Here is a 25885-nt window from a genome sequence, read left to right as displayed (position 1 = left end):
TAACGGCTATGTAAATAGCTTAAAAGAAAGATCATAGTTACTTCCTTTGTCTTGCTGTTCTTGTTGAATGACTTAAGATGATCATTGAGATGATGCATTTTCAGTCTTCTAGCACTGCGAGATGATGTGACTAAATCAAAACCTGGTAAAAAGGTGATATAACGAAGCATTAAAAAATTTAAAGTCAAGCTAAGATATCTCAGAGGAGAGGGATCCTCACATTAAGTTGTTACAAATGAATTAAGGAGATGCCTGGATGTCATTTTCAGTGTCTGTGTTAGGATTTTAAGTTTACAATTGCCTGAAAACACTTCTTCTCCCCATAGGAATGGAAGATGTCACATGTGACAGAACGGAGTTCTTGAGCAATTACCTGACTAATGTGGATGACATTACATTAGTGCCTGGAACTCTAGGAAGAATTCGGTCTAAATTTAGCAATAATGCTAAATGTAAGTTGATTCTTAAAATACTAAGTTGTCAGAATGGTAATATTGTAGAGTACAGAAGAGCTTTTTCCCTGAAGGTGGAATACTTGGGTAAAAATCCTAATATTGCTACTTCTTAGCTGAGTGGCCTTGAATATGTCATGTAAACTCTAAGTCTCAGTTTTTTTCGTCTGAAAAATGGGATGATAATAACGGCTATGGCTTTGAGTTGTTGTGAAAATAAATCTGTGTACATCCCTTACAGTAGGTCCTGGCACATGGTAGCATTATGTAAATATTTACCCTTGTTCTCTTTATGTGGAAAATATACTTAATTTGAGACATGTGTATAACCATAAGCTTTTACAGGAGAGGAACGTTTCAACAAGAGGTTCAGGCTCACTCTTTAGCGGAAGCTGGGGAGTCTAGGACAGGGTTGGCAGAACCACACTTAGACCCTGAATGTCCCTAGGAGCCCAGTTGAAGGGGACTCTTCACCTTTATGAAAGTGATTGACAGAACGCAGGAGAATTATTACACCCTTGGGAAATGGCGGCCATTCTGGAAGATTAGATATGAACAGGAAAAATCTTGTCCCTTACGTTGTACACATTCAGGTTATGATATGCTACTGACTAAGATGTTTTAGGTGGTGCCCACCTAGCTTCTGAGAAGTCCACAGTTTTGTTGGAGACATGCTGCATTTTGGGGGGAAAAATCTTTTAGAGCTTTTAGCCTTGGGAATAAGAAACCATTGGCACAAGTGTAAAGCTTTGGAAAATTAAGTTTTTCCCAAACTGTGTTCCTGAGTCAACACAATGGGAACTGTTCCAAGGTCAGCTCCAGGCAACGTTGTAAAATAAACAAGTGATCAGTGTTCCTGCTGCTTCTCCTCATGCCCTTTCCTTCCTCTGTGTCTTCCCCGCTCCTCTGCTCACTTGAGACAGGCAGACCCTGGCCCAGAGACGGGACACAAGTCACTAGGGTACCTTTTGATTTAGTACTTGCATTTTAGGGCTTATGCAAGAAAGGTTTTGTCTATTTTGAAAGGTCATGAGTAAATGTAATGGGGAGGCTGTTTTAGGGGAAAAGGAAAACTTTCTTGGGGCCAATGAAATAATAACTACCAATAATTAAGTATTTCATACCTTAGAAACACTTGCAGATACGTGATTTCCTTTGGTGAGAGTCAGTAGAGGGGGTGGTGAGCAACACAGACAATGGTGGGAGGATGTCTGAGTTCAAATCCCAGCTCTGCCAGGTGGTCCCTCTACAACCTTGGGCAAGCTACTTAAATGCTCCATGCCTTGGTTTCCTCATCTATAAAGTAAGGATTGTTGGAAAGATTAACGAGGGATTATCTGCATATCCCGTAGATTAGTGTTTAGCACGTAGTCAAAGTTGTATAAATGTTGGCTACGATGATGACATCTTGTTCATATCACTATTTCAGCTAAATATGCACACAATCTTCTTTACTCCTTCTAATAACCCTGTGGGCCAAATGTTACTATCCCCTTCTGCAGACAGTAGAAATCAAGGCCCAGAGAGAAGTGAAGTCACTGGCTAGGAGGGTGAGAGCTAGGAAGTGGCAGAGCTGGGATGTGAACCCAGATTCACCAGTTCTTAAGCACCAGCCTGTGCTTGGGACCTCCTCCCCTCATGCAAAGTGGGAGCTGTCGGCAAGAGAGGCCTGAGAACTTCAGAACTGAAGGGTTGGTGTCCTAAGCATGGACTTGGGCATTTATTATTTTCCAGTCGTTCTCTGATTTATCTGAGCACAAGATTGCCCTGTGCTATTTATTTCTCTTCATTATCAAAGAAAGTGAACTTACCCAGTATGGTCCCTTTGAGGACTGTGGTTTATGAGTCCACAGAGTGTGGAGTTTCGAAGCATAGAATGCTCAGTCAGATTGCCAGAGTCCCAGTGGGCAAGCCCCCCTCTTCTAAATGCCCATTGGCTTAGTGAAAATTCTAATAGCACCTGCCTCCCAGAGTAGCTGTGAAGGACCAGAGAGAAAGTGTCTACAAACCTCGCACATCATAGGGACACAATTTGGGCTAGCCATTGTTGCTACGATTATTACTTACTTGCTTTCCATTAAAAGATGCAAATAAGGGGTGCCTGGGTGGCTCAGTCGGTTAAGTATCTGCCTTCGGCTCAGGTCATGATCCCAGGGTCCTGGGATTGAGCCCTACCCACATCAGGCTCCCTGCTCAGTGGGGAGCCTGCTTCTCCCTCTCCTTCTGCCCACCCACACCCCACTTGTGCTCTCTCTCTCTCTCAAATGAATAAAATCTTTTTTTAAAAAAGATAAACCTAAAATTTAACCCCAGTTTAAGTAGAATGGTATCCACATTTTAGCTTTGGATTTCATAGCTTTAGAACCAAGATTCTGAAAACTGTCTTTGAAGAGTATGTACTTACACTGCAAGGCAAGCTTAGTCATGCATTTTCAACAAATAAGAACAAATATTTATTTGTATTTATTAACAAATGCTTATTGAGCACCTAGTATGAATGAGGCCCTGGAGATACAGCAGGAAATGACATAGACATGACCTACTCCACTGACATTTAAATTTTAGGAAGGACTGCTTCATGAGAGTTGCTATCTCTTCTGTACGCTGCTTTCCTTTTCTGCTGATTCTATAATGACACACTAAAGCAAATTTTTTGAAAACAAAACAAAATCCAACCAACCTACAATCTGCTGTTTCTCTCCACAACCCCCCCAAAAGGGGGCCTTCAGATAATATAATCCTGTCCACAGTTTATACACAGCCATCATTTACATAGTTTTGCTTTTAGCTCGTCCAGGGTACTGACTAAAGTATCTTTTGTTTGCTGGTAGTGAAAATAAAGGAGGCACATACATGTGTGTCTGTGGCTGGAGAGGGACAGCTACCTATGGATTAGACCCATGGTGTTACTGAGGCAGCAAAACTCCCTGTAGAAAAAAATAACTCAATGGGTTAGAAGTTTCATCTTAAAGTGGATGATAACTTGTTTCCAAGATCAGCAGATAAATAGGACGTCATGCTAAAAGCCCCAAATGCCCAGTTTGGTTCCTGATGTCAAAGTGCAAATGAGCTAAAGCCAAGATCCAGAGGGACCATTTGGGGGAACTTAAAGATGTTTACCTAGCATTATCCTTGTGCTCTGGGAGGAGGAATTCCCTTCCAGAAGAGGAGAACCAGATCTAGCAGGGAAATTTACCATAGGAGTATTTCCACTTATATAATTCCATTTCACTGACCAAAATATTAAATACTCACACACAATTTTACATATATATATGTGTGTGTGTGTGTGTTTTAAAGATTTATTTATTTACTTGAGAGAGAGAGAGAGCAGGAAGAGGGAGAGGGAGACAAGGAAACTCCCCGCTGACAGGGAGGGGAGCCTGACACAAAGCTTGATCCCAGGACCCTGAGATCATGACCTGAGCTGAAACCAAGAGTCAGATGCTTAACCAACTGAGTCACCCAGGTGCCCCAATTTTATATATATTTTAAACAAAGCTTAAAGTGATAGCTCTTCTGGGGAGGGGGGAAGAGAAAGAATTGAGTTTTGCTGTAAAAATTATTTCTCTCAGTGATTATTGTCATCTCTTGAAATTGTTCTCCTTCTCTCTTTGAACAGATGACCCTAAAGCCATTATTGCTAATCTCACGGTAAGTATTACAGGTCACCCAGCCTCTGCCCTCAGAGTAGCTTCCACACACTCACTTCCTAGGATCCCCTACCCTGTGGGGCGGAAGGAACATTTTCCTTACTGCCCGGCAGTCCCATATATTTGTTTCTCTAAGAGTTTTCAAAACTTCAAAACTGTGGACAGCTGCAGGCTCCCTAATGGTCTTGGCAGTGATACAAACTGAGAATATTTGATCTTTCCATTAGAACTGAAAAGTACTCATTCATGAGTAAACAAATCCTTACTCTCTCTGAACCAGATCTGCCCATCACCCTGTTCCATCGCTCCCCCCCTCCCCCTGCAGGATGTAATCACACAGGCCCAAGTGTGCATCCTCCTTCCTTCCCACCCTACCTCCCGTCCCTTGACTTGAAGTAGTTGGAAAAGGCTTTAGAGTTTGAGTTGCTCATAGCTATAGTCTCACAAGTCAGGAATATATCTTAAAAATTCCCAGCTACCCTCTGATAACCTTCCATGTCATCTACCAAGTTATCAAATCCCCTTTGAACCTAGTTCTTTTCAGCTTGTATTATTTGATAGGGGATAACAAATTCCATTTATTCACTAACCAACCTTTTGTTTGGCTTAAAACCTCCTTTGGTTTTCTAGAGAGAGAATATCTAGGACTTTTTCTAGAAAATCCTCCATATAAAGTCCAATTTCCATTTCTATTTCAGTGTAAAAAACCAGATCAGCACTTTAAGCCTTACATGAAGCAGCACCTTCCCAAACGCTTGCACTATGCCAACAACAGAAGAATTGAGGACATCCATTTATTGGTGGACCGCAGATGGCACGTCGCAAGGTAACTTGGGGATAGGCAGGGACTGTTTTTGATCTTCATAACCACCTCTTTGGCACCTGGAGTGCTATAAGGTCCTTAGCCATCAAAAAGAAAAAGAAAAAAAAAAAAGAAATCTCAGTTGGAAATCCCACCATTTGCAAAGACTTTTTATGCTAGATCAAATTGCTGAGCCAACACATCTCTATTTTCTGGATCCCAGCCTCTTGGTGTCTTTTTGAAGTCTCTCAGTTCATCTCTGTGTGGTCTCTCTCTCTCTCTTTCTCTCTCCTTTCATTTTTTAAATTTACACCCTAGCCTCTATTCTTATTACTTATTGGGTCAAAAGTGTGCCTGGGACATTGGCTTACCACAACTGGACTGATTTGGTCTGGGTTGACAAGACTTACCCTGTAGCAATATTTGTAGAGGAGTTTAGAAAATGTTGTTAATCTTAAAACTTCTGTTAGTGTGGGCACGTTTTATATTGCCTTAATTATTTCAGATGTTTGCCTTCTTTTGAGCTATAAAAGACTGTCCAATATTTAAGAGACTATTTCTTGCTCTTGAATCTGCTGTAGAATGTGTCTGGAAATTCTAAGCACTTCCACAGAATTAATCATTAAAAGTTTATCCATTCTCAAACAGACCTGGCAGAAGCCCTTTTCCGCTCACTCTTGCTCTGACTTTCTCCTTAAGAAAAGCTTTGTGAGCTGGTCTGTGGTAATAATCGAACTACTATATACACTCTAGTTAAGTACTTCAATGAGTTTACCAAGGGAGCAAAGATGACGAGAAGATGGTGGTCCTCTAGAAACTCACATCAGTATGAAACACCTGGTGAGAGACATGTGACAAATACATAAATATCCTACGGTAATTGTCAGGGAGCTACACAGAGTTAAATATGTAGCATTATGTAAAGAGGTGTATGAAGACCAGAAATTATTGAAATCATTTAGAATGGACATGGGGCATCTTCATGGAATAGTTACAAAGATGTGAATGACATGGGCTTGGCTGAGTGTGTCCTCTGCAGGGCCTTTTATATACGCAGTGACTTGGTAGAGAGAGCAAATTTGGTGCAGCTGGTTGATATGAAGGAAAACTGGGAGTTGAGTAGAAGTGAGAGATGATGACAGTTGACCAAATTAGTGGAGACCAAAGCCAGGTATTTTAATCATCAGTAAATCTTTTTAATTCAACTCTTGCATTGTTGAGTTATCATATACACATATCTCATTATCCCAAGAGGAAAGTACTTTTCCTAAGAGTGGGACCCCAAATGTTTAATTTGTTTTCCACCAAGCACTTTAGTTCAGTGCAATAGACCCTGTAAGTGCTTACAAGGATCCATAGAAATGGGACCCACGGGAAAATATGTATTAATAAACATGAAAGTGTTTTTGGAAAAGTGCTGCGTGACACTTGATCAAAAGGCATTTTCCTGTCACAGCAGGAAGGTCAAGTGGTTTTGATGCCTAGAGAGCAATGTTTTCACTTTCTATTTCTAAATAGAGTTGTTGTCTAGGTGAGTCTGGGCTTTTGTGAAATATGTCACTATTGTATGTTTGGTTTACCACTCAGTTATTCTCTCTAGTTGTATTCTACGGATAAGTAAATTTGTGTGCAAACATTTTTATAAAATACAGATCTCTATTCATTGATGAAGTATCCCATGTTTTAAAAAGTGCCTATTATGGGGACGCCTGGGTGGCTCAGTTGGTTAAGCGGCTGCCTTCAGCTCAAGTCATGATCCCAGGGTCCTGGGATCGAGTCCCGCATCAGGCTCCTTGCTCAGCAGGGAGCCTGCTTCCCCCTCTGCCTGCAGCTCCCCCTGCTTGTGTGCTCTTTCTCTCTCTCTCTCTCATTCTCTCTCTGACAAATAAATAAATAAATAAATCTTTTAAAAAAGTGCTTATCATGTGCTTGGCGTTGTTCACTCCTCTATCCCAAACAAACATGCTCCCAGAGTAGTGAATCTTACAGTTTTGGAGCTAGTGAAGCACATAGGCAGACAGAACATGACCTGTGACAAATGCTTTGCTCAGTGCAAGCATGAGGTATGAGGAGAGGGTACCTGACTTCTGTTCAGAGGTCCCCATTTGTCCTGGGCCAATTGTCAAAATAAAGCCACTTGGGGAAAATGAATAGCATCATCTTTTCAGCACTGCAGGGATGATACAATTATAATAGAGACAAATATGCTTGTAAAATCAACTTCTTAGAGATATCTTATACACTCAAATTGGCTTATTATGAGGCATTTCATGAGAAATCCTGACTGATCCTACAATTATTTCGATATAGGAAACCTTTGGATGTATATAAGAAACCATCAGGAAAATGTTTTTTCCAGGGAGATCATGGATTTGATAACAAGGTCAACAGCATGCAGGTATGACCACAGACCTGTGAGTTGAAAATGTATTTTAGTGATTCTCAGAAGGGCCGGAGAAGAAGGGTGTGAATGAAGTTGTACGGTATTCATGAACAGGGGAAGGGTTGCTACTGGTTATTAGCAATGTGTAATTGTTTTTGTTTGTTTTCTTTTCTTTTGGAAGACTGTTTTTGTAGGTTATGGCCCAACATTTAAGTACAAGACTAAAGTGCCTCCATTTGAAAACATTGAACTTTACAATGTTATGTGTGGTAAGTCACTTACTTAATCAAAGCCAATGAAGCATCTGAGTTATCATATGAACTTCCTCAAGGTCAGAGAAAGAACTGAGGTGTCTGTTTTCTAGGACCACTTCACCTCCCTGGGGGAAAAAAAATGGTGGTAACGTGCCCATTGGTTCGAAGGACAGAGTCTCATCTCCTTCTAAGGCTTCTTTGTCTTCCTTTAACAGTTGACTAATGGGGAGTTTTCATAGTGTTGCTGTTGGCAGCCTCTGGCTGATCTCACATCACAGTACAGTTTGACACCACTGGTCAGAGACCCGATGAAGCAAGAAGAGTTCCTCACAGAGCTTTCTCCCACCTCCATCTCTCACGTTGCAGCCCAGTTAAAATGTTGCCAGCTTGCATCCTGGCCAGCTATTTATGTGCTCCTAATTATTTTTCTTCCTTGAGCTTCTAGTTGCTGAATGAGGACAACTTTTCCTATTTAGTAAGGGAGTGCCAGTCTGGTGGTTAGAGGGGGAGTCTGAAAGTCGGGTCTCCTGGGTTCTTTTCCCATCTTGGCTGCTAGCTCTCCCCTGTCCTGCCTCTCAGCTTAGGCGAGTCACTGTGTGCCTGCTTGGCAACTGTTCACTTGCTATGAAATCAGCCTGTTCATTTCACAGCAGCCTTTCAAGGCACCGGGCCAAAGCCTCCTCTTCTCCCCATACTTCTGTGGAGTGCATTAGAGGGCAGGCTAGAGGTTATTTATTGATTATAAGTCTTATTTCAAAAGGTGGGATAGAAAGTCTCAATGCCGTAGAAAGGCATTGACCCTGACGCGGGTTGTCCCTATAGCAGTCACAGACATAAGCAGTAGCCAGGCAGGGCCCTGTTCCTTCCCTCTTTCTTTTTGGGAATGTCTCTCTCTATAGTTGGGCAACGACCATGGCTATTTCAGAAAGCTGTAGCAAGACATGATCAGGCTAGCGTGGCTCAGGAACTAAGAAAGGAGTGCCTATAACTAATTTTGGCTTTATCCAATTCGGATTTGTGTTCAGAGTTTTCAAACCCTTAGAACATGAATGGTTTGACTCTTACTGTATCTCATCAAAAAATATTTATAAAGCACCTGGCTTCCTTTCTTTCTTCTCACCAGATCTCCTGGGCTTGAAGCCAGCTCCTAATAATGGGACCCACGGAAGTTTGAATCACCTCCTGCGCACTAATACCTTCAGGCCAACCATGCCAGAGGAAGTTACCAGACCTAACTATCCAGGGATTATGTACCTTCAGTCTGATTTTGACCTGGGCTGTAACTGTGATGATAAGGTAGAGCAAAAGGTAGAAATAATCTTTATGTTTATCATGGAGGAGCTTGTTGGGTATAGAGCAGTGCTGTCCACTAGAACTTTCTGTGATGATATAAATGGTCTATTTCTGGGCTGGTCACTGGGCAGATACAGTTTTTAAGCACTTGGAATGAAAATTTAGATTTTGTTTAATTACTTTAAATTGAAAGAGCTCTATATGGCTGGCGGCTACCCTTTTGGGCAGCATAGGGGTAGAGAACAAAGGGCAAAAAAGTAGAATTCATGATGCTGTTCTGGAGAGTCACAATTCCCAACCAAAGGCTTTTTCTTTTTTTCAACCTGGATCACGTGTCTACCTATCATGGTCCCAACAGGAAACAGACGGCCTCTGCACAAAAGGTTTTTAAAGAGAGTTTAAAGGGATAATGTGAATCATGTTTACTTAGAGGACTGTTTACATAGGCTGGGCAGGGTAGAGGCAAGGCAGTGAGGGATGGTATAGCACCCGGGGGCTCACAAGGTGTCAGTCCTAGGCTTGAACAGTAAAGGGACTAGAACATGGAGAGAGAACTGTGTAGGGGGGAATTATGGGATTTGGTAGATGGGTTCAGCTAGTACACTGCAACCTGGGGGAGTAAATACTCTCTGTTGTCTCTCCTATAATTGCTCACTGGTGCCTTGCATTGGTGGAAGCCAGCAGGGAGCTGGAGGAGCAGGCTGGCTCTTTGGTACAAGGTCAGTTGCCCAGGGTGCAGAGCAGGGGAGAGGAGGGTGCAGCATGGATGGGGAGGAGGGTGGTGCAAATAGAAAACCGTCCAGCACATTGTGTTTGGACAGGTTTTGAACACCAAACTACAAGTGTTAAGCAATAATTTGCTTATTGAATTTTATATTGATCTAAGACCTTTATAGTTACCAGTCAATGCTCTGATAGCAAGAGATAATCAGTGTTACCACACTGAGTTGATGTGATTCCAACACAAAGAAAAAAAAAATCTGTTATTTTTGCATGTGTGGTTTTATTATGGGTAAATGTGTGAACCTTCTATTAGACCTTGGAAAATGGAACATAGTTCTCCTGCCTGCCCTATCCCCTTCTACTATTTGCTACCTTCCAGGATTCCTAGGGGCCTGGGAGCCACAGGATGCAAAAAGCTCACCACTGGAGGAATTCAGTTTGCTCTTCTTCCCCCAACCCCTTTTATTTCCCCTTCCTACTTTTGCTCCTGACAAGAACCAACAAAGCTAATTACTATAAGGCAGGTAATTTCTCAGACCTCAGCTGGAGGTGTTGCATTGCCAAAGTCAATAGGAAGTGGCTTTTGAGGTGGATTCCAAATATAACTTTAGAGGAATCTTGTAGTTGTATCTTGCTTTCTGAATTACCTTTCTTCTGGAAAACAAGAAATATTTTGGATTTGTTATCTGAAACCATTTTAGACAAATTCTGGATTGTCTTTATTTTGTCTATGGGTTTCTCCAAAAGATTACATTCCTTCTCTTCAAAAAAAAAAAAAAAAATCCAGACATCCTGAGAAGGTGTACAGATTAATAAAATAAATAACATAATACACACATCATGGGAAAGAAAATGTTACAGATTCAGTGGAAGCTCCATGTGTACACACTCCCTTCCAATCCCACTTTGTTCCTACCCCAAAGGTAATTAGTATCTTGAATATAGTGTATATAATTGCCAGGCAGGTCTCTATATTTTTACTCCATACATATATATCTCTTAAATAATATATTAATTAATCTTTAATATAGTTCCCTAAAATAACCTATGGTACAGTTTTGCATATTATACTTTTGTGTGTAAATAGGAACACTACATCAAAAACTAATGATGTAATGTATGGCAATTAACATAACATAATAAAAAAAATAGTGTGCTAAAAAAATAAATAAATAAATAGTGTTATACTATATGTATCCTGCAGTTATTTTGTTTATTGTATGTTTGAGATTTATGCACATTAATACATGAGTTTTAGCGCATTCATTTTTTACTGCTAATAGTTAGTATTTGTGTAAATATACCATAATGATTTTATTCATTTTCCTATTTGAGAATATTTGGTAATTTCCAGTTGTTAGCTCCTCCAAACAAGGATGCGGTAGACATTATGGCCAGTGTTCTTGTACACGTATGCTAGTTGCTGAGCCATTACTTTCCAATCTTGGAAAAAGTGATTTCGTTAATTAGTTTGGGAATCACTTTAGTGTACCTAGGATTAATCTGAAATATTGAGGTAGCATTCTAATTAGTTTACATATATATGTGCCCAAATAACCATTCTTACCAGCTAGTTTGGAACTTGCTTCCATGATTATTCACAGTTTTAGGGAAAGGAAACAAAGTCATAGGGAGATTAAAGAAGGTGCTCGTGACCATAGATCTCCTAGGAGGTGGAGCCTGGAATGTCAATTTGAGATCAAATAGTAATTCCTCTACAGAACTTATGGATTTTAGGGTCCTGTTTTGAATTTAGCAAGATTCTAAGTAGAAAGAAGCATGCAGGAAAGACAGGACATTTCTGATTTGCTTTTTTTTTCTCCTTTCCTTTTCTGGTTTTCACACATGAAGAACAAATTGGATGAACTCAACAGACGCCTTCATATAAAAGGGTCTACAGAAGGTGAGGAGTTGATGGGGAAAAACAATCAGATAAGTTTTTGTTTTTAGTTTTCAGAGATTGAAGATACTTCTTATTTACTTCATAGTGTAAGCACAATATTTTTTAAAATTAAAATTTGGGTTGTGATGTGATTTTCATATCCATCTGGCAAAGGGTATTGGTTTATTCTAGGTGCACAAGATGCCGGCTTTTTTGTTTCTCAGTAGCTTTTAGGCTCTCTGAAAAACAGGCATAGCACTGTGATCTGATGGGTCATAAGTGAAGGTGCTGATGGGGACTTCTATGAAGGGACTGGAAGTCACAGTTATAAATAATAGCAGCTGGTACCTATGATGAAGCTTATGTACCTGGAGAGGCCATGAATACATTGTGGGGAGAGATACGTAGAAGGAACCAAATCTGCATTCCCTCTTTACATAAGAATTATCTTGAGCCCTCTAACTCGTTCTCCTATTTTATGTACACAAAATACAATGTACAGTGATAACGTGCATGTATTAGTCAACTTTTGCAAGCTTGTGACTGAAGAAGAGAGTCTCACTGGTTCGTACCAAGAAAGCTGCATTTCTTGCTCACATTTCGGTATGCTGACCATAGGCCAAGTGTGGCTGTGGGTACCCTTTATTCTGGAATCCAGGCTGAAGGAACAGCCCCTAGCTGGGGTGTGCCCTTCTGGCAGAGGGAAGAGAGGAACAGCAGGACCATGCAGTGGTTCTCAATGCTTCTGCTTTTTTTTTTTTTTAAAGATTTTATTTATTTAATTTGACAGAGAGAGAGACAGCGAGAGAAGGAACACAAGCAGGGGGAGTGGGAGAGGGAGAAGCAGGCTTCCCGTGGAGCAGGAAGCCCAATGTGGGGCTCAATCCCAGGACCCTGGGACCATGACCTGGGCCGAAGGCAGATGCTTAACGACTGAGCCACCCAGGCGCCCCTCAATGCTTCTGCTTTTATGAGGCATTTGTCATCACATTCCCAGTTGACTGGTGAAATCAGAGCACTTGAAACCAAGGGAGTAGGGAAGTGTTCTTTTCACAGGGATGCTGACCTGCAAGACACATGCCAATGCATGGTCATATGTATATATGTATATATGTATACTGCCCTTTACAGAAGGGCAGTCAAAGAGAAGGAACAATAATGCAGTCTACCTCACAAGCTCTTCCTTCTGGTTTTGAAATTCCAGAAAATGAGAAGAAAATAGAAGGAGAGGGAAAGGCTCCAATGTAGGATACTACAGGAGATGGGCTAGCATCTTGCAAATCTTGCAACAGCAAAGGAATGACGAGAAGTATATTACAAAGCAGATGGAACTCAAACATAGCGTCTCCAAGTCAGGCAGCAAAGATACACACTGTCGAATTCTCCTGAGAGCATTATTTGAGTTATTAGCTTATATAGGGCCCTATTTATCATATGTGTTCTTTTCAATCTGATTAAGTAAAGGACAAGGAAACCAGTAGATTTTATTTATTTGACTCGTTTTCCTTTTTTTTTTTTCTTTAAGAGAGAGTGCGAGAGAGCTTGGGGGAGGGGCAGAGGGAGAGAGAGAATCTTAAACAGTCTCCATGCCCAGCACAGAACCTCACTCTGGGCTTGATCTCAGAACCCTGAGATCATGACCTGAGCAGAAATGAAGAGTCGGACACTAAACTGACTGAGCCACCCAGGCACCCCTTATTTTCCCTTTTTTTAAAAAAATACATACAATAAGAAGTTAGTTTGGATAGAAAAATGACTGAAACACTAATAACTCTTGTGAACTTAAAGCAGAAAGCGGGGGCACCTGGGTGGCTCAGATGGTTGAGTGTCTGCCTTTGGCTCCAGGTCATGGTCCCAGGGTCTTGGGATCGAGCCCCACATCGGGCTTCTGGCTCAGCAGGGAGCCTGCTTCTCTCTCTCCCTCTGCCTCTCCCCCTGCTCATGCTCTCTCTCTCTCTCTATCTCTGTGTCTCGAATGAATAAATAAAATCTTAAAAAAAAAAAATAAGGCAGAAAGGGACTAGACTAGACAGGGAATCTTCTGTGTAGCTCTTTTCAATGCTGAGATCTTTCTAATTTTTGTTATTTCTGGAGATGTTAGCTATGCTAGAGAAAGAAGGAGATATACTTGTGTTTCTTTCTGTGTGTATCCTTATGTGTGGGCTGGGGAAGATTTGGAAGAAATCAATAAATAGTATAATTCTTTATGATTTATAGTAAGATCTAAGATGAATTAGGTGGAACAGACACTGAACTTTAATAACCTCTGCCTACCAATATTCCTGCTGTTATTGAAGGAGAGCATACACCTTTTACAAAATCACTGCAATTACAACTATAAATAACCACTTTGGGTCAAGACTGAGCTAGGTGCTTTACCTATTTTGTCTCTAAACAGTGCAACGCCCCAGGGAGATATGAAGCTTTGGGAAGTTAAGTTACGGAATCACAGAACTTTCAAAAGCTAAGATGAGATTTGATTCCAGTTCTATGTGGCACTAAAGCCCTTGTGCTTTTCTCTGTAAATGCTTCTTATTCTAAGGGCTGATAGGAAGAGAAAATATCAAGAGAATCTCAGTGCTTCTCAGGGCTTAGAAGTTGTTTCTGAAGTACTGGATGCTTTGATACAAATTGCTCTTCTTTCTTTAAAAATTAGTAGATTTATTTAAATTTATTTAAATTCCATTAATTAGCAGACAGTGTAATATTAGTTTCAGGTATACAATTTAGTGATTCAATACTTCCATACAACACACGGTGCTCATTACAAGTGCTCTCCTTAATCCCCATCACCTATTCAACCCATCTTCCCACCGACCTCCCCTCTGGTAACTATCCATTTGTTCTCTATACTTAGGAGTCTGTTTCTTGGTTTGCCTCTCTCTTTTTTTTGTCCTATAATCATTTGTTTTGTGCCTTAAATTCCACATATGAATGAAATCATATGGCATTTATCTTTCTCTGACTGACTTATTTTGTTTAGCATAATACTCTCTAGCTCTATCCGTGTCGTTGCAAATGGCAAGATTTCATTTTTTGATGGCTGAGTAACATTTCATTATATATATATATATATATATACCATATCTTCTTTATCCACTCATCAGTCAATGGACATTTGGGCTCTTTCCATAATTTGGCTATTGTAGATAATGCTGCTATAAACATTGGGGTGCAAGTATCTTTTGAATTAGCATTTTTGTATTCTTTGGGTAAATACCTAGTAGTGCAACTGCTGGGTCTTAGGGTAGTTCTATTTTTAACTTTTTGAGGAAACTCACTAATGTTTTCCAGAGTTGCTGTACCAGTTTGCATTCCCACCAACAGTGCATGAGGGTTCCTTTTTCTCTACATCCTCACCAACACCTGTTTCTTGCGTTGATTTTAGCCATTTTGATAGGTATGAGGTGATATCTCATTGTAGTTTTGATTTGCATTTCCCTGATGATCAGTGACATTGAGCATCTTTTAATGTGTCTCTTGTCTATCTGTATGTCTTCTTTGGAAAAATGTCTATTCATGTCTTCTTCCCATTTTTAAATGGAATTATTTGTTTTTTGGGTGTTGAGTTGTTTAAGTTCTTTATATATTTTGGATACTAGCCCTTTATCAGATATCTCATTTGCAGATGTCTTCTTCCATTCCTTAGGTTGCCTTTTAGTTTTGTTGATTGTTTCCTTTGCTGTGCAGAAGATTTTTATTTTGATGAAGTCCCAATAGTTTATTTTTGCTTTTGTTTCCCTTGCCTATGGAGACATATCTAGAAAAATGTTACAACAGCTGATGTCAAAGAGGTTACTGCCTGTGTTCTCCTCTAGGATTTTAATGGTTTCCTGTCTCACATTTAGGTCTTTAATCCATTTTGAATTTTTTTGTGTGTATGTTGACAGAAAGTGGTCCAGTTTCATTCTTTTGTAAGTTGCTGTCCTATTTTCCCAACAACATTTGTTAAAGAGACTGTCTTTCCATTGGATATTCTTTCCTGCTTTGTTTAAGATTAATTGACCATATAGTTGTGGGTTCATTTCTAGGTTTTCTATTCTGTTCCATTGATCTGTGCCAGTACCATACTATTTTAATTACTATAGCATTGTATTATAACTTGAAGTCTAGAATTGTGATGCCTCCAGCTTTGCTTTTCTTTTTCAAGGCACATTGCTGTTCTTAATAGCTTCTCGCCAAACATGACTCAGGCAGAACTCATGCCTGGGAGTAGTTGGATCTTCCTTCCAGTATGCCCTCCCTTAGATAACCCAGCAGTTAGCATGGACTTGGAGACTGCCCAAAATGCTAAAGAAGAATAATGGACCAGGAGGATAGAGGCCTACATTCTGGGTACTGCTTTGTAGCTGAATTATCTTATACAAATCATGAACCTCCAGTTCCTTCATTAGTAAAATGAAGATGATATTGATCTGGCTAGTGTATCTCTCAGGGTTTTATTAGCCAGGTTATATATAGAAAGTCAGTTCTTGAGAGTCATAAAGAATAGTGTTTTAAAAAAATAATACAATCATCCATTTATTCAACAAGTATTTACCAAGTAGATATTATGCATTTGGTATTGTTAGAGGTAGAGATACAACGATGAACAAAACAGAGAAAATCTCTATCTATAAAATTATTATTTTATTGTGAGATTTAGCTGGTTGATGAATTATAGCATGGTGTCTTAAGGGTTAAGATAAGAAAGAATAGGACATTAACAGGCATTGAATCAAATCTCAGAGGAGGTTGACATGGCAATAAATGATAGCAGGCACTTGCAAGGGAAAGGAGGAGAAAGGATGAAGGAAAAGGAAAGACCTTGGATAGAGATTATGTGGTAAAATCCAATGGCATGTTATGTGGGAGTGAATGTTTTTTAAAAAAAAAGACCAAAAAAGAGAGATTTTCATGTGGCTCTCAAGTCAGCCAGCTAATCTGTGAGAATACGAGTCAGGAAGCTGAGGAGGGAAAAGAAATACAAACTCACCAACTGGATGACCAAATTTTGGAAGACAAAAGAATGAGCCTTGGGGAAGTCCACACCACTTAAAAAGATTTGCCTCGCAGTATTTTGCCAAACGTGGTATCTGGAGGAGAACCTTGGCATGCACCCAAAATGCCAGAGACTACTGTAAACAGGGAACTGGGGTATGGAATGAAGACTCTGTCTGGAATCCCATGGAGCAGGAACCCAGCCTGAGAAGACCTGGGGTACACTAGACCCATATCAAGAAATCACGAGGAACATATTTCAAAAGTAGAGGTTTGCAGGCTCATATCCGAGGTGGCTGGTCTCAAGATGAAGAGCTTATGTGTCCAGAGACTGCGATTCAAGTACACTTTTATGGCTCAAGCAGGAACTCTGCTAAACAGAAATGCAATGGATGGCTTGCCCCAGATGTCATAAAGAGTAGCAGTCAGGTTGTGAACAAGAATCAGTGGTTCTTTGACACTCTGACAAACTGAAAAAGGAAAATCTAAATTTTGATTCTGGACCATAAAATTTGTGTTTCTTACTGCAAAGATTATTTCACCTCTTTCTTAGATGAAACAATTATTCTTCAGGAAGACCTGAGTAAATTCTTTGGGTTAATTGGGGAAATTGGTTGGATTTTAGGAAACTGTCAAAACCACTGTGTTGTTTTTTCTTCTTGCCATATATGCCCAGTTGACAGTTAAGAAAAAGTCACATAATGATATATTTGTGCTTCAGCTATGTGCCCAAAACAGCAATTGCGCTTAGCTTGGGAGCTATGATGAAGCGCACATTTCTGAAGAGCTATGAAGTGCACATTTCTTTTTTTATTTTTTTAAAGAGTTTATTTAATTATTTGAGAGAGAGAGAGAGTGCACCCAAGTGGGGAGAGGGGCAGAGGGAGAAGCAGACTCCCTGCTGAGCAGGGAGCCCGACGTGGGGCTCAATCCCAGGACCTTGAGATCATGACCTGAGCCTAAGGCAGACCATTAACCAACTGAGCCACCTAGGTGGCCCGAAGTGCACATTTCTATACATCCAGAGCAGAAAAGTGAATAGAGATGGAGAAGCTTAACTGGGGAAATCTTTCAGAATAAAGTGAATCTTAAGACGTCTCTTTCCCTTTTGTCCCTCTCTCCCTCTCTCCTTCATTTCTCTTCCACGGGGGTTGGACTATGTGAGCATGTTATTTGTCATGCGCATTTGAGTAGGGAAAGCAGCACTGTTAACAATTATGCCAGGGCAGCAGGCTTAGCTTCCTCCATTCTCTAAGACTTGTACTGATGGCACCTCATCCCCATCCATGGCATTCATCATGCTCTGTGTTCCCATTGCACTCGATAGATACCTCTGACACAGTGCATACCACATTGCACTTGAGTTATTTGTGCCATGTTGGCCTCTCCCATTGAACTGTGAGCGCTTTGAAGGTAATGATGTGGGAAACAAAGGCAAAAGAAAAATTAAATTTTCTTACTACTTATAGCCCATTGACAAGTCCTTGAAACAGGCAGAGTGGCATTCCTCTAGGAACTCAGCTGCTTGGAAGTGAATACTTTGCTAAAGGCAAAAGGCAATCTTAGCCTGATCCCCAGGATCCTGTAAGTCTACTTTAACATATAAAAATTCCTTTGGAAACTTCCTTTATCTCTACCCCCCAAGACACATTTTGGCAATCATCCCCCAAGCATATGACCCACTGATATACATCTGAAGGGTCTCATGACTAAGGTTTTATTAGGTAAATGACATTTTCCTAACAACAGCTGGCCCCCTCAAGGTCCTGGAAACCTTGCTTCCAAATTCCTTAAAGACTTATGCTATCCCTAACTGCCTCCCAACTTGAAAGTATATAATTGGGGCCACTCTTCATGACCCCAGTGCAGCTCTTCCTGCCTACAGATCCTGCCCCCGTGCTTCAATAAAACCACCTTTTTGCAACAAAGATGTCTCAAGAATTCTTTCTTGGCCTTCGGCTCTGAACCCTAACATCTTTCCTACGTCAGTAAGAACTCTCTCATAATTATCTTTGCCCAGTATCTCTCTACTATAGCCCAAGGCCTGGCACAAAAAAGATACTCAGTAAATGTTTTTTGATGAGGGAGAATACATTAATGAAGAATTGGAAGGGAGAAGGGTGAGAGGACTGTTGGAGAAGCCATTCTTGGTAGAAAGAAAAGGAATCAGCGTAGAGTTGCTAAGGATGATAATGACCAGAGTGTTAGAAATAAACCAGCCTTTGCAGAAGTAAATGAGGACTAGAGAGAAAGCCAGATTTGGTGGAATCTTTCGATTGCCCAAGACTGTTCTGCTGGTGGCTGCTCTTAGGAGGGATGTTGCAAGGAAAAACGGGGCTGCTGTTTTATTGTCTCTTAATGGAATAGACTGGATGGTAGGTTTGCATTTGAATTTGGAGGAATGTGTTTGGTAAGCATTAAAACTTGAATGATGAAAAGAAAATAGCTTCTCAAAGAATTTTGATACTTCTGCTTCCAGCTGAAACCAGGAAATTCAGAGGCAACAAAAATGAAAACAAGGAAAACATTAATGGAAATTTTGAACCTAGAAAAGGTTTGGTTTGAGTTTTAAAGGGAAGTCTGACTTGGTTAACTGCCCCCAAGTACTACTGTTATGATTTGCTGGCTTTTTATTTGTTCATTATATTTCATTTATATAAGGTTATCATATTATGTTCTAATTCTTAGGGTGGGTCCCCAAATTTGGCAGCTTAAACAAGGCTTCTCCATTTACTGCAATGCTGAAGAAGCCAAATGACCCAGAACAGGCTTTTGTGATAGCAGTGTGGGTCACTTTGCCTCAAATCAGCAGTTCTACTTGGGAAAGTCTTGCAAAAATATTCTACAAAGAATTTTCTCTGTTACTTGCATAGAATGGTAATACTTTAATTAAAGCAACATGTATACATAATTTAATAAGTGATTGCCGGAACTGATTTTCTCTAATAAAAATAATCATAAATTTTTTTTTATTGTCACTTAGGGAATTGTGAATTGCCTAAGCCTCAATCTCTAAATATTTTGGTCTGTAGGACCCCAATTTCCAAGAATCTATGGAAGTTCTGACTTTAGCCTATCCAAAACGGGCATCTCAAGCTCCAGGCATTTATTGTGGGTGTGGAATGAAGGTTTGCACACTAAACTCCCATTTCTTCTTAAAAGAGTAAGGTTTCAGAACTTTTTTTTTTTTTTTAACCCCTAAGCAGAGAGCTTTCTCTTGGAGGTCCACATTCTTGGGTCTTAACTGAGTTCTTTGGTATGTGATGACCCTCCCCCTTCTGTATTCAAAGGACCCTCTTGAATGCCCACTTATTTTATCTATACATGTTCCTTTAAGTTCTTACCTAAAGAGTTTTCCTCCATGTGACAAAGCTGCTTACTTAAATGCTCATTACTCCTCACTGTTTATGCTGAAATAATGCATTATTTGAGTTGCAGTTTGCAAATAATGATCAAAGAGTGCCTTCCTCTTAATTAAATCATTGGTTAACTTGATGAGCCTTTTCAGGGGTCAAATGAATGAATTCTATAAAAATCAATCCTATTGACTTCCCATTCAGTTGAATCATTTCAATATTTATTATAATGTTTCCTTCCTATACAGATTAAAATTCTTCACAACTAAAGCATTAAAACGAATATGGCATTTACTTTATACTTTCGGTAACAGTAAGGTTTGACCCATGCTTAGGTGGTCAGATAAACCACAAAGTGTTAGGAAAACTAACTTGATTAAATTAAGAAGGAGGAACTACACTATTAATAAGTAAACAAGCAAATTTTGGACACCTTGACTCTTCCAATATTTATTTCACATTTGTTGTAGTTTAATATATGTTTAACACGGTTTATGTTCTCTTTCCTAGAGAGACACCTCCTCTATGGACGGCCCGCAGTGCTTTATCGGACTAGATATGATATCTTATATCACACTGACTTTGAAAGTGGTTATAGTGAAATATTCCTAATGCCTCTCTGGACATCATACACTATTTCCAAACAGGTCGTTGAAAAAGTTGGGTTTTATATTCTTCATGTGATTACGTTCCTTGCATTAATGTAATGATTGCTTGCCTAACAGAAATTTGTCTTAGAAAAGATTTTAATTTTTCTTGATGAAAGAAATCTTACATCGAATCGATTGCAAGATATTTTGAACTACACTGCATTCAATGTTCTAATAACTTCACAGGAATATGTTAAATTATCGACATATCAAAGGGAGTATACTAATGCTTTTCATGGCTTTTACTCTGCTTGCCATTGCCCAATAGTTACCGAAGCCACCCAGATTTGGCTGTTTGTTTCAATAGACTTTATTTTTTTTAGAGCAGTTTTAGGCTCACAGCAAAATTGAGTAGGGACAGAGAATTCCCATATACCCCTGGTCTCACCTCTGCACAGCCTCCCTGACTGTCAACATCCTCTTTTTTAATAAAGATTTTATGCTGGGGTTTCAGTTTGGGTGAAGATGAGATAGGTAAATTTATATCTGGAATAAGAAAAATGTATTTGGCAGTTGAGGCATGTTTTTATTTCCGATTACAAGTGAATACATCCAGTGCTGCAAACCCAGCTTCCTGTTGGTTTGTACCCCGTGTGTGTGTGTATGCCCTGGTATACAGCTGTATACGCAATCTCCCTTTTATAGACGATATGTCTGTATTATCTCTTAGAGTGTTATTTTTTAAGCTATCTTCCATGGAATCCTATCCATTACTTCAGCAGTCCAATTTCTGCTTTTCATATTGTTGTTTTACTTAAGATTTTGATAAAAGAGTTCTGCCACTAAAAAAATACAAGAGTTTGAAAATTCCTGGCTTATTGTATTTAAAACTGAGGCTTTGTTTTTGGAGTCAGGCTATCAGAGTATGAGCTCTAGTAAAAGCTAGAGGGGTTTTGGTTCTGGCCGTTCATGATAGAGCAGCCTGGCTTCCATATTTCCCCATTGCTTTAGCATGGTCTTTGTGATGGCATTCCTAACTACCTCTGACTCACCTTGCAGGCGGAAGTCTCCAGTGTCCCCGAGTACCTAACCAACTGCGTCCGGCCTGATGTCCGTGTGTCTCCGAGTTTCAGTCAAAGCTGTTTGGCCTACAAAAATGATAAACAGATGTCCTATGGATTTCTCTTCCCTCCTTGTAAGTTACAGAATATCAGGATCTGATCATTCTAGAGGGATGTTATTTTCTGGAATCTGGACTGTTAGGATTTCAGTGGTCTTCAGGTTTTCTTCAAGAGAGGAACTCAAGAGATTGAAGAGGTGAACTTCTATGGGATCCTTCCAAAATCGGTCATAAGAGAGACCACCTTTCACAAATCCTGTTCTCTAGGAGAATTCTGAAGTTCAAGGCAATATACAGTGTGCCCCCTCACATCATTAAGTGGGACTCTGAAAGTGAAATAGTGTATCATTAAGACATTAATGTTTTAAATACTATACAGGTGATCACCTAAGAATATGGGAAGCTCTTTTATTCTCAGTGACTTGATGACATATTTTAAGTCCAAATTATGCTAGTGAAATCAAGGAATTCTTTTACATAATATGTAGTTGACCCAAGACTAGGTAGGAGGAAAAAGCGTTGTAAAGATTTTGGGGAGAGAGCTCTTGGTAAAGAAAAGACATTGGGTGGGAGAAGAAGGAGGAAATGCTTATCAAGTAGGGACCAAGTAGAAATAAAGGAATAGATCCATTCACCATTCACTTCATGATGTTTGGACCATTTTAGAAGATTGATTTTTCATTGGTGTAGATTTTGGTAAGTAATGGACACTATTTGTTTGCCTAATGTTTAGATCTGAGCTCTTCACCGGAAGCTAAATATGATGCATTCCTTGTAACCAATATGGTTCCAATGTACCCTGCTTTCAAACGTAAGTCTGATCTTTACCTAGTAAACTATTACTTATGAAAAGAAATATTTCTAAATTTGCCACTTACCTTTTCTACCTCTATATTAATTTTGATAATAGTAACTTTCACATGTTTAGCTGTTATATTTTTTGAAGAACTTTATTTTTTTAAAGATTTTATATATTTATTTGAGAGCGAAAGCAAGAGAGAGAGAGAGAGAGCACGAGTCGGGGGGAGGGACAGAGGGAGAGGAAGAAGCAGACTCCCCGCTGAACTGGGGGCCAGATGCAGGGCTCAATCCCAGGACCCTGAGATCATAACCTGAGCTAAAGGCAGACCCTTAAGCAACTGAGCCACCCAGGTGCCCAAATTTTTGAAGAACTTTCATGTAAATTCTCTACCATTAATCCAAAATATGAATCTGTGAGGGAGGTCGGTAGGTTGTTTGTCCCTTGCTTATAATTGAAAAATGAAAGTCACAAGAAATGACCCAATTCATAAATGACAGAAACTGTACTAAACCAAGTTTGTATTTTGCTTCTAAACTGGTGTTCCATCTATTTCAGTGTTCATTATATTGGTGTAAGAAGGGTCTTCTTTGTGCTTTGGAGGCCACTTGACATTTAACAAACACCTATATTTATTTATTGAATGTTAAATTAAAAGCCACTAGCACTTCTCTCTTTTAGGGTAGATGGTGGTGATATATTCTGAATGTTGACTTGAAACCCAGAAAGAGTTTAAAGGGTCTTCTGAATTATGAGAGTATTAAATTCAGATGGTCTTAGGGCTTTGCAAATTATTCTAGTTTCTTTGGACACCTATAATTTCTTTGTATATAACATAAATATTTGTGGATAATAATGATGCTGTGAAAGGTATAAGTACAGAGAGCCCAGCCCCCAAAACCAAGTTCTGGTCCCCAGAGTATGACCACTAGCTATGTAATCATAAAAATGTCATTTAACCTCTCATTTATAAAACTATGAGAATTGATTGTATGATCTCTATTGCTTATATGGATTTATGATTTAATTGTCCAATGGCCAGAATAGTCCATTTTCTATTTCCAATTACAAAGAATTCATTCATTTGCCCATCCATCTCATCCATCCATCCATCCATCCATCCACCCACCCACCCACCCATCCATCGATCCATCTATTCATCCATGTATTCAAACATAGAGAAAGCATTCTGGAATAACTTCTACCTCCCTTTACAGTGAAGAGACTTATATGCTTATAGGAAAGGTAGGAATAGGAAGCACCTCTACCTACTTCCACTTGGCAAAGGAGCACTGGCTGTATTACAGGACTCTTGGGGCTGAAATACAGTCTCAGAATCCAAACACGTGATTGTGGAGTGTCATCAACAGTGGCAAGCTTCCCCAACTTGACATTGGTGAAATGACCAACATGTTCTAGAGAAAAAAAAAAAATGTTTATTTGATGTCCTAGTTAGTAAATGAAGGTTTATTCAAAGGTAGAATACTTTGCTTATGAGTAAAAATTAAAGTAAGCTTTTAAAAGGAGATTTCCTGGTTTTTTTTCTTAGGCCCAACTGAGAAATGTTTCAGAAACCCACATAGATATATTTGTTGTAATATTACATGGAATGCATCTTCATTTAATTTCCACAAATCAGGGTTTCCTGGATTTCTTTATTCTTTACTGATGCTTTTTTGACCAAGCAGTAATAAAGGAAACACACGGTACCACCCTGAGGCTGGCATGGCAAGAGGCCTTTCACAGAGGGCTCGCTGTTCTTCCCTAGGGGAATGGTTTTTTCACATGCCACATGTCTGTGGGTTTGGCCTTTTGACTGTTCTCATTGTTATTTCTTTCCCTCTCTGCCTTCCCAGTTTTTGTGCTTAACATTTGAACTTCTCTCCCACTGTCCTCCTTTCTTTCTTACAAATATCTGTGGCATTTTGGCTCTGGTGGACTGCTCTTTCTCATTCAGAGTAGAGTATAGAAGGTATAAAGAACAGTAGAAGCACCATGAGAAAAACAGCCAAGTGCTTTTTAATAAGGGGAGATAAGAAGTGATAGCCTGAACCTCACAACCCCCATGTAGAGTAGAGTGTAGTTAAGTTAAACCTAACATCTCAGAACCAACTCACTATGTGCCTTTCCTGTCCTCTTGTCATTCCCTTCTTTCACCTTTCCCCCACTCTCCTCCTCTCCGTCATTCTGACTGACCATAATATAAACTGGAGCTGAGGTGGGCAAGGAAGTCCTCTCCAGGGATGACCTTGAAAATGAGAAATGAGTGAAGGAGGAGAAAGCAGACATGCACAGATCAGGGAGTTTTCCCAAAATAAGGAAGAGCAAATGCAAAAGCTTAGTCTGAAACAAGTTCAGCAAATAGGAAGGCAGGAAGAAAGCCATGTGCCCGATGGGGAAAGAAGTAGGAAGTAAAGTCATGCAGGTAGGCAGGGGGGGCCACAATGGGAAGTTGGAACTTTATTCTAATTGCAGTGATACATCATCTGGAATGTTAGGAATAGGAAGGTGGGAAGAATGTGATACAATCTAATTATGGTGCAGAATGATCCAAATGGCTATTATATAATGGGCTGCGGAGAAGTAAGAGTTTCTCACTGGGATCTGGGAAGTAGTCTTTTGCGGTAGTTCTTTGCAAAGAAGATAGTAGCTGACACAGGATGGATGCAGTGAAGATGGTGAGAGGTGGTCAGATTTGGGTGATGGGAGAGTATTACAGAAGTGGCCCCGGCAAGGCTTGTTCAATGTGTATATGAAAGAAGGAGCCACATCAGGAATGACTCCTAGGATTTGGACCTGAACATGTGAGTGAGTGAGTGCCATTAACTGATGGAGAAGCCAAGAGTTAGAGCAGGATTGGCAATGAAGACCAAGAATTCTGTTTGGATAATTTTTTTGCTAGACATGATTATTAGGTATTCAAGAGGACCATGAAATGCGTGGTTGAATAACATGTCTGGAGCTCCTTGGAAGGATCAGGGCTAGAGATACAAACTTGGAAATAAGCATATCTATGAGATCATGAAGGAAGAAAAGGTAGACTAAGGCCTTTTTTCAGTTTCTCACCAACACTGTACTTCCTCTTTTGTACACTCGGTTCCCTTTGCCTGTTGTGTTTCCACCCCTTTGCCTAGAAAATACCCACTTATCCTTCAGAACTCAGGAGCCACGTCAGTGAGGAACCCTTCCCTGACTTATTGGGCGAGGTGAGCTAAATTCCCCTACCAATGTCTCCATACCTTTCTCTCTGCTGATTCATAAATGACACACACATAGCTGATATTTCAGGGCAAATTCTTTTCAAGAATCGCAACAGCTCTGCTGTCTCTTGGCTTGTGACATTTGGCTTGTAGAATGCAACCTAAAGAGAATTTGACCACAGCAAGGAGTTTTTGTTCATGAAGAATGGATTTCCCGCCCCCCCCCACAGGAATCTGGAATTATTTCCAAAGGGTATTGGTGAAGAAATATGCTTCAGAAAGAAATGGAGTTAATGTGATAAGTGGACCAATTTTTGACTATGACTACGATGGCTTACATGACACACAGGACAAAATCAAACAGTAAGTTTGTCATTTCTACTCAGTGTATACTTTTA

The 25885-nt window shown here is 39.9% G+C and overlaps 1 protein-coding gene across 20 annotated transcripts in view; it reads left to right on the top strand.

The window, feature by feature from the left end:
- ENPP2 (ectonucleotide pyrophosphatase/phosphodiesterase 2) overlaps positions 1-25885 on the top strand; it is a 142448-nt gene that overhangs the window by 108867 nt on the left and 7696 nt on the right. For 5 of the 20 annotated variants that reach the window (XM_081816452.1, XM_081816437.1, XM_081816440.1 and 2 more), the window contains 13 exons: positions 327-452; positions 4075-4106; positions 4804-4931; positions 7218-7305; positions 7472-7559; positions 8668-8852; positions 9515-9556; positions 11412-11463; positions 18902-18976; positions 20289-20437; positions 21428-21563; positions 22222-22299; positions 25718-25850. In XM_081816452.1, the coding sequence (XP_081672578.1) occupies positions 327-452; positions 4075-4106; positions 4804-4931; positions 7218-7305; positions 7472-7559; positions 8668-8852; positions 9515-9556; positions 11412-11463; positions 18902-18976; positions 20289-20437; positions 21428-21563; positions 22222-22299; positions 25718-25850 (1312 nt within the window). The remainder of the gene's footprint in view (positions 1-326; positions 453-4074; positions 4107-4803; positions 4932-7217; positions 7306-7471; positions 7560-8667; positions 8853-9514; positions 9557-11411; positions 11464-18901; positions 18977-20288; positions 20438-21427; positions 21564-22221; positions 22300-25717; positions 25851-25885) is intronic. The other 15 variants (XM_081816454.1, XM_081816448.1, XM_006745484.3 and 12 more) reach the window with 11 other exon arrangements.

Source organism: Leptonychotes weddellii, chromosome 4 (genome assembly GCF_054177405.1).
Source record: "Leptonychotes weddellii isolate Sample4059 chromosome 4, ASM5417740v2, whole genome shotgun sequence".
NCBI lineage: Eukaryota > Metazoa > Chordata > Mammalia > Carnivora > Phocidae > Leptonychotes > Leptonychotes weddellii.
The sequence above is the reverse complement of the archived record's forward strand: the minus strand, read 5'-3'. Positions and strand labels throughout refer to the sequence as shown.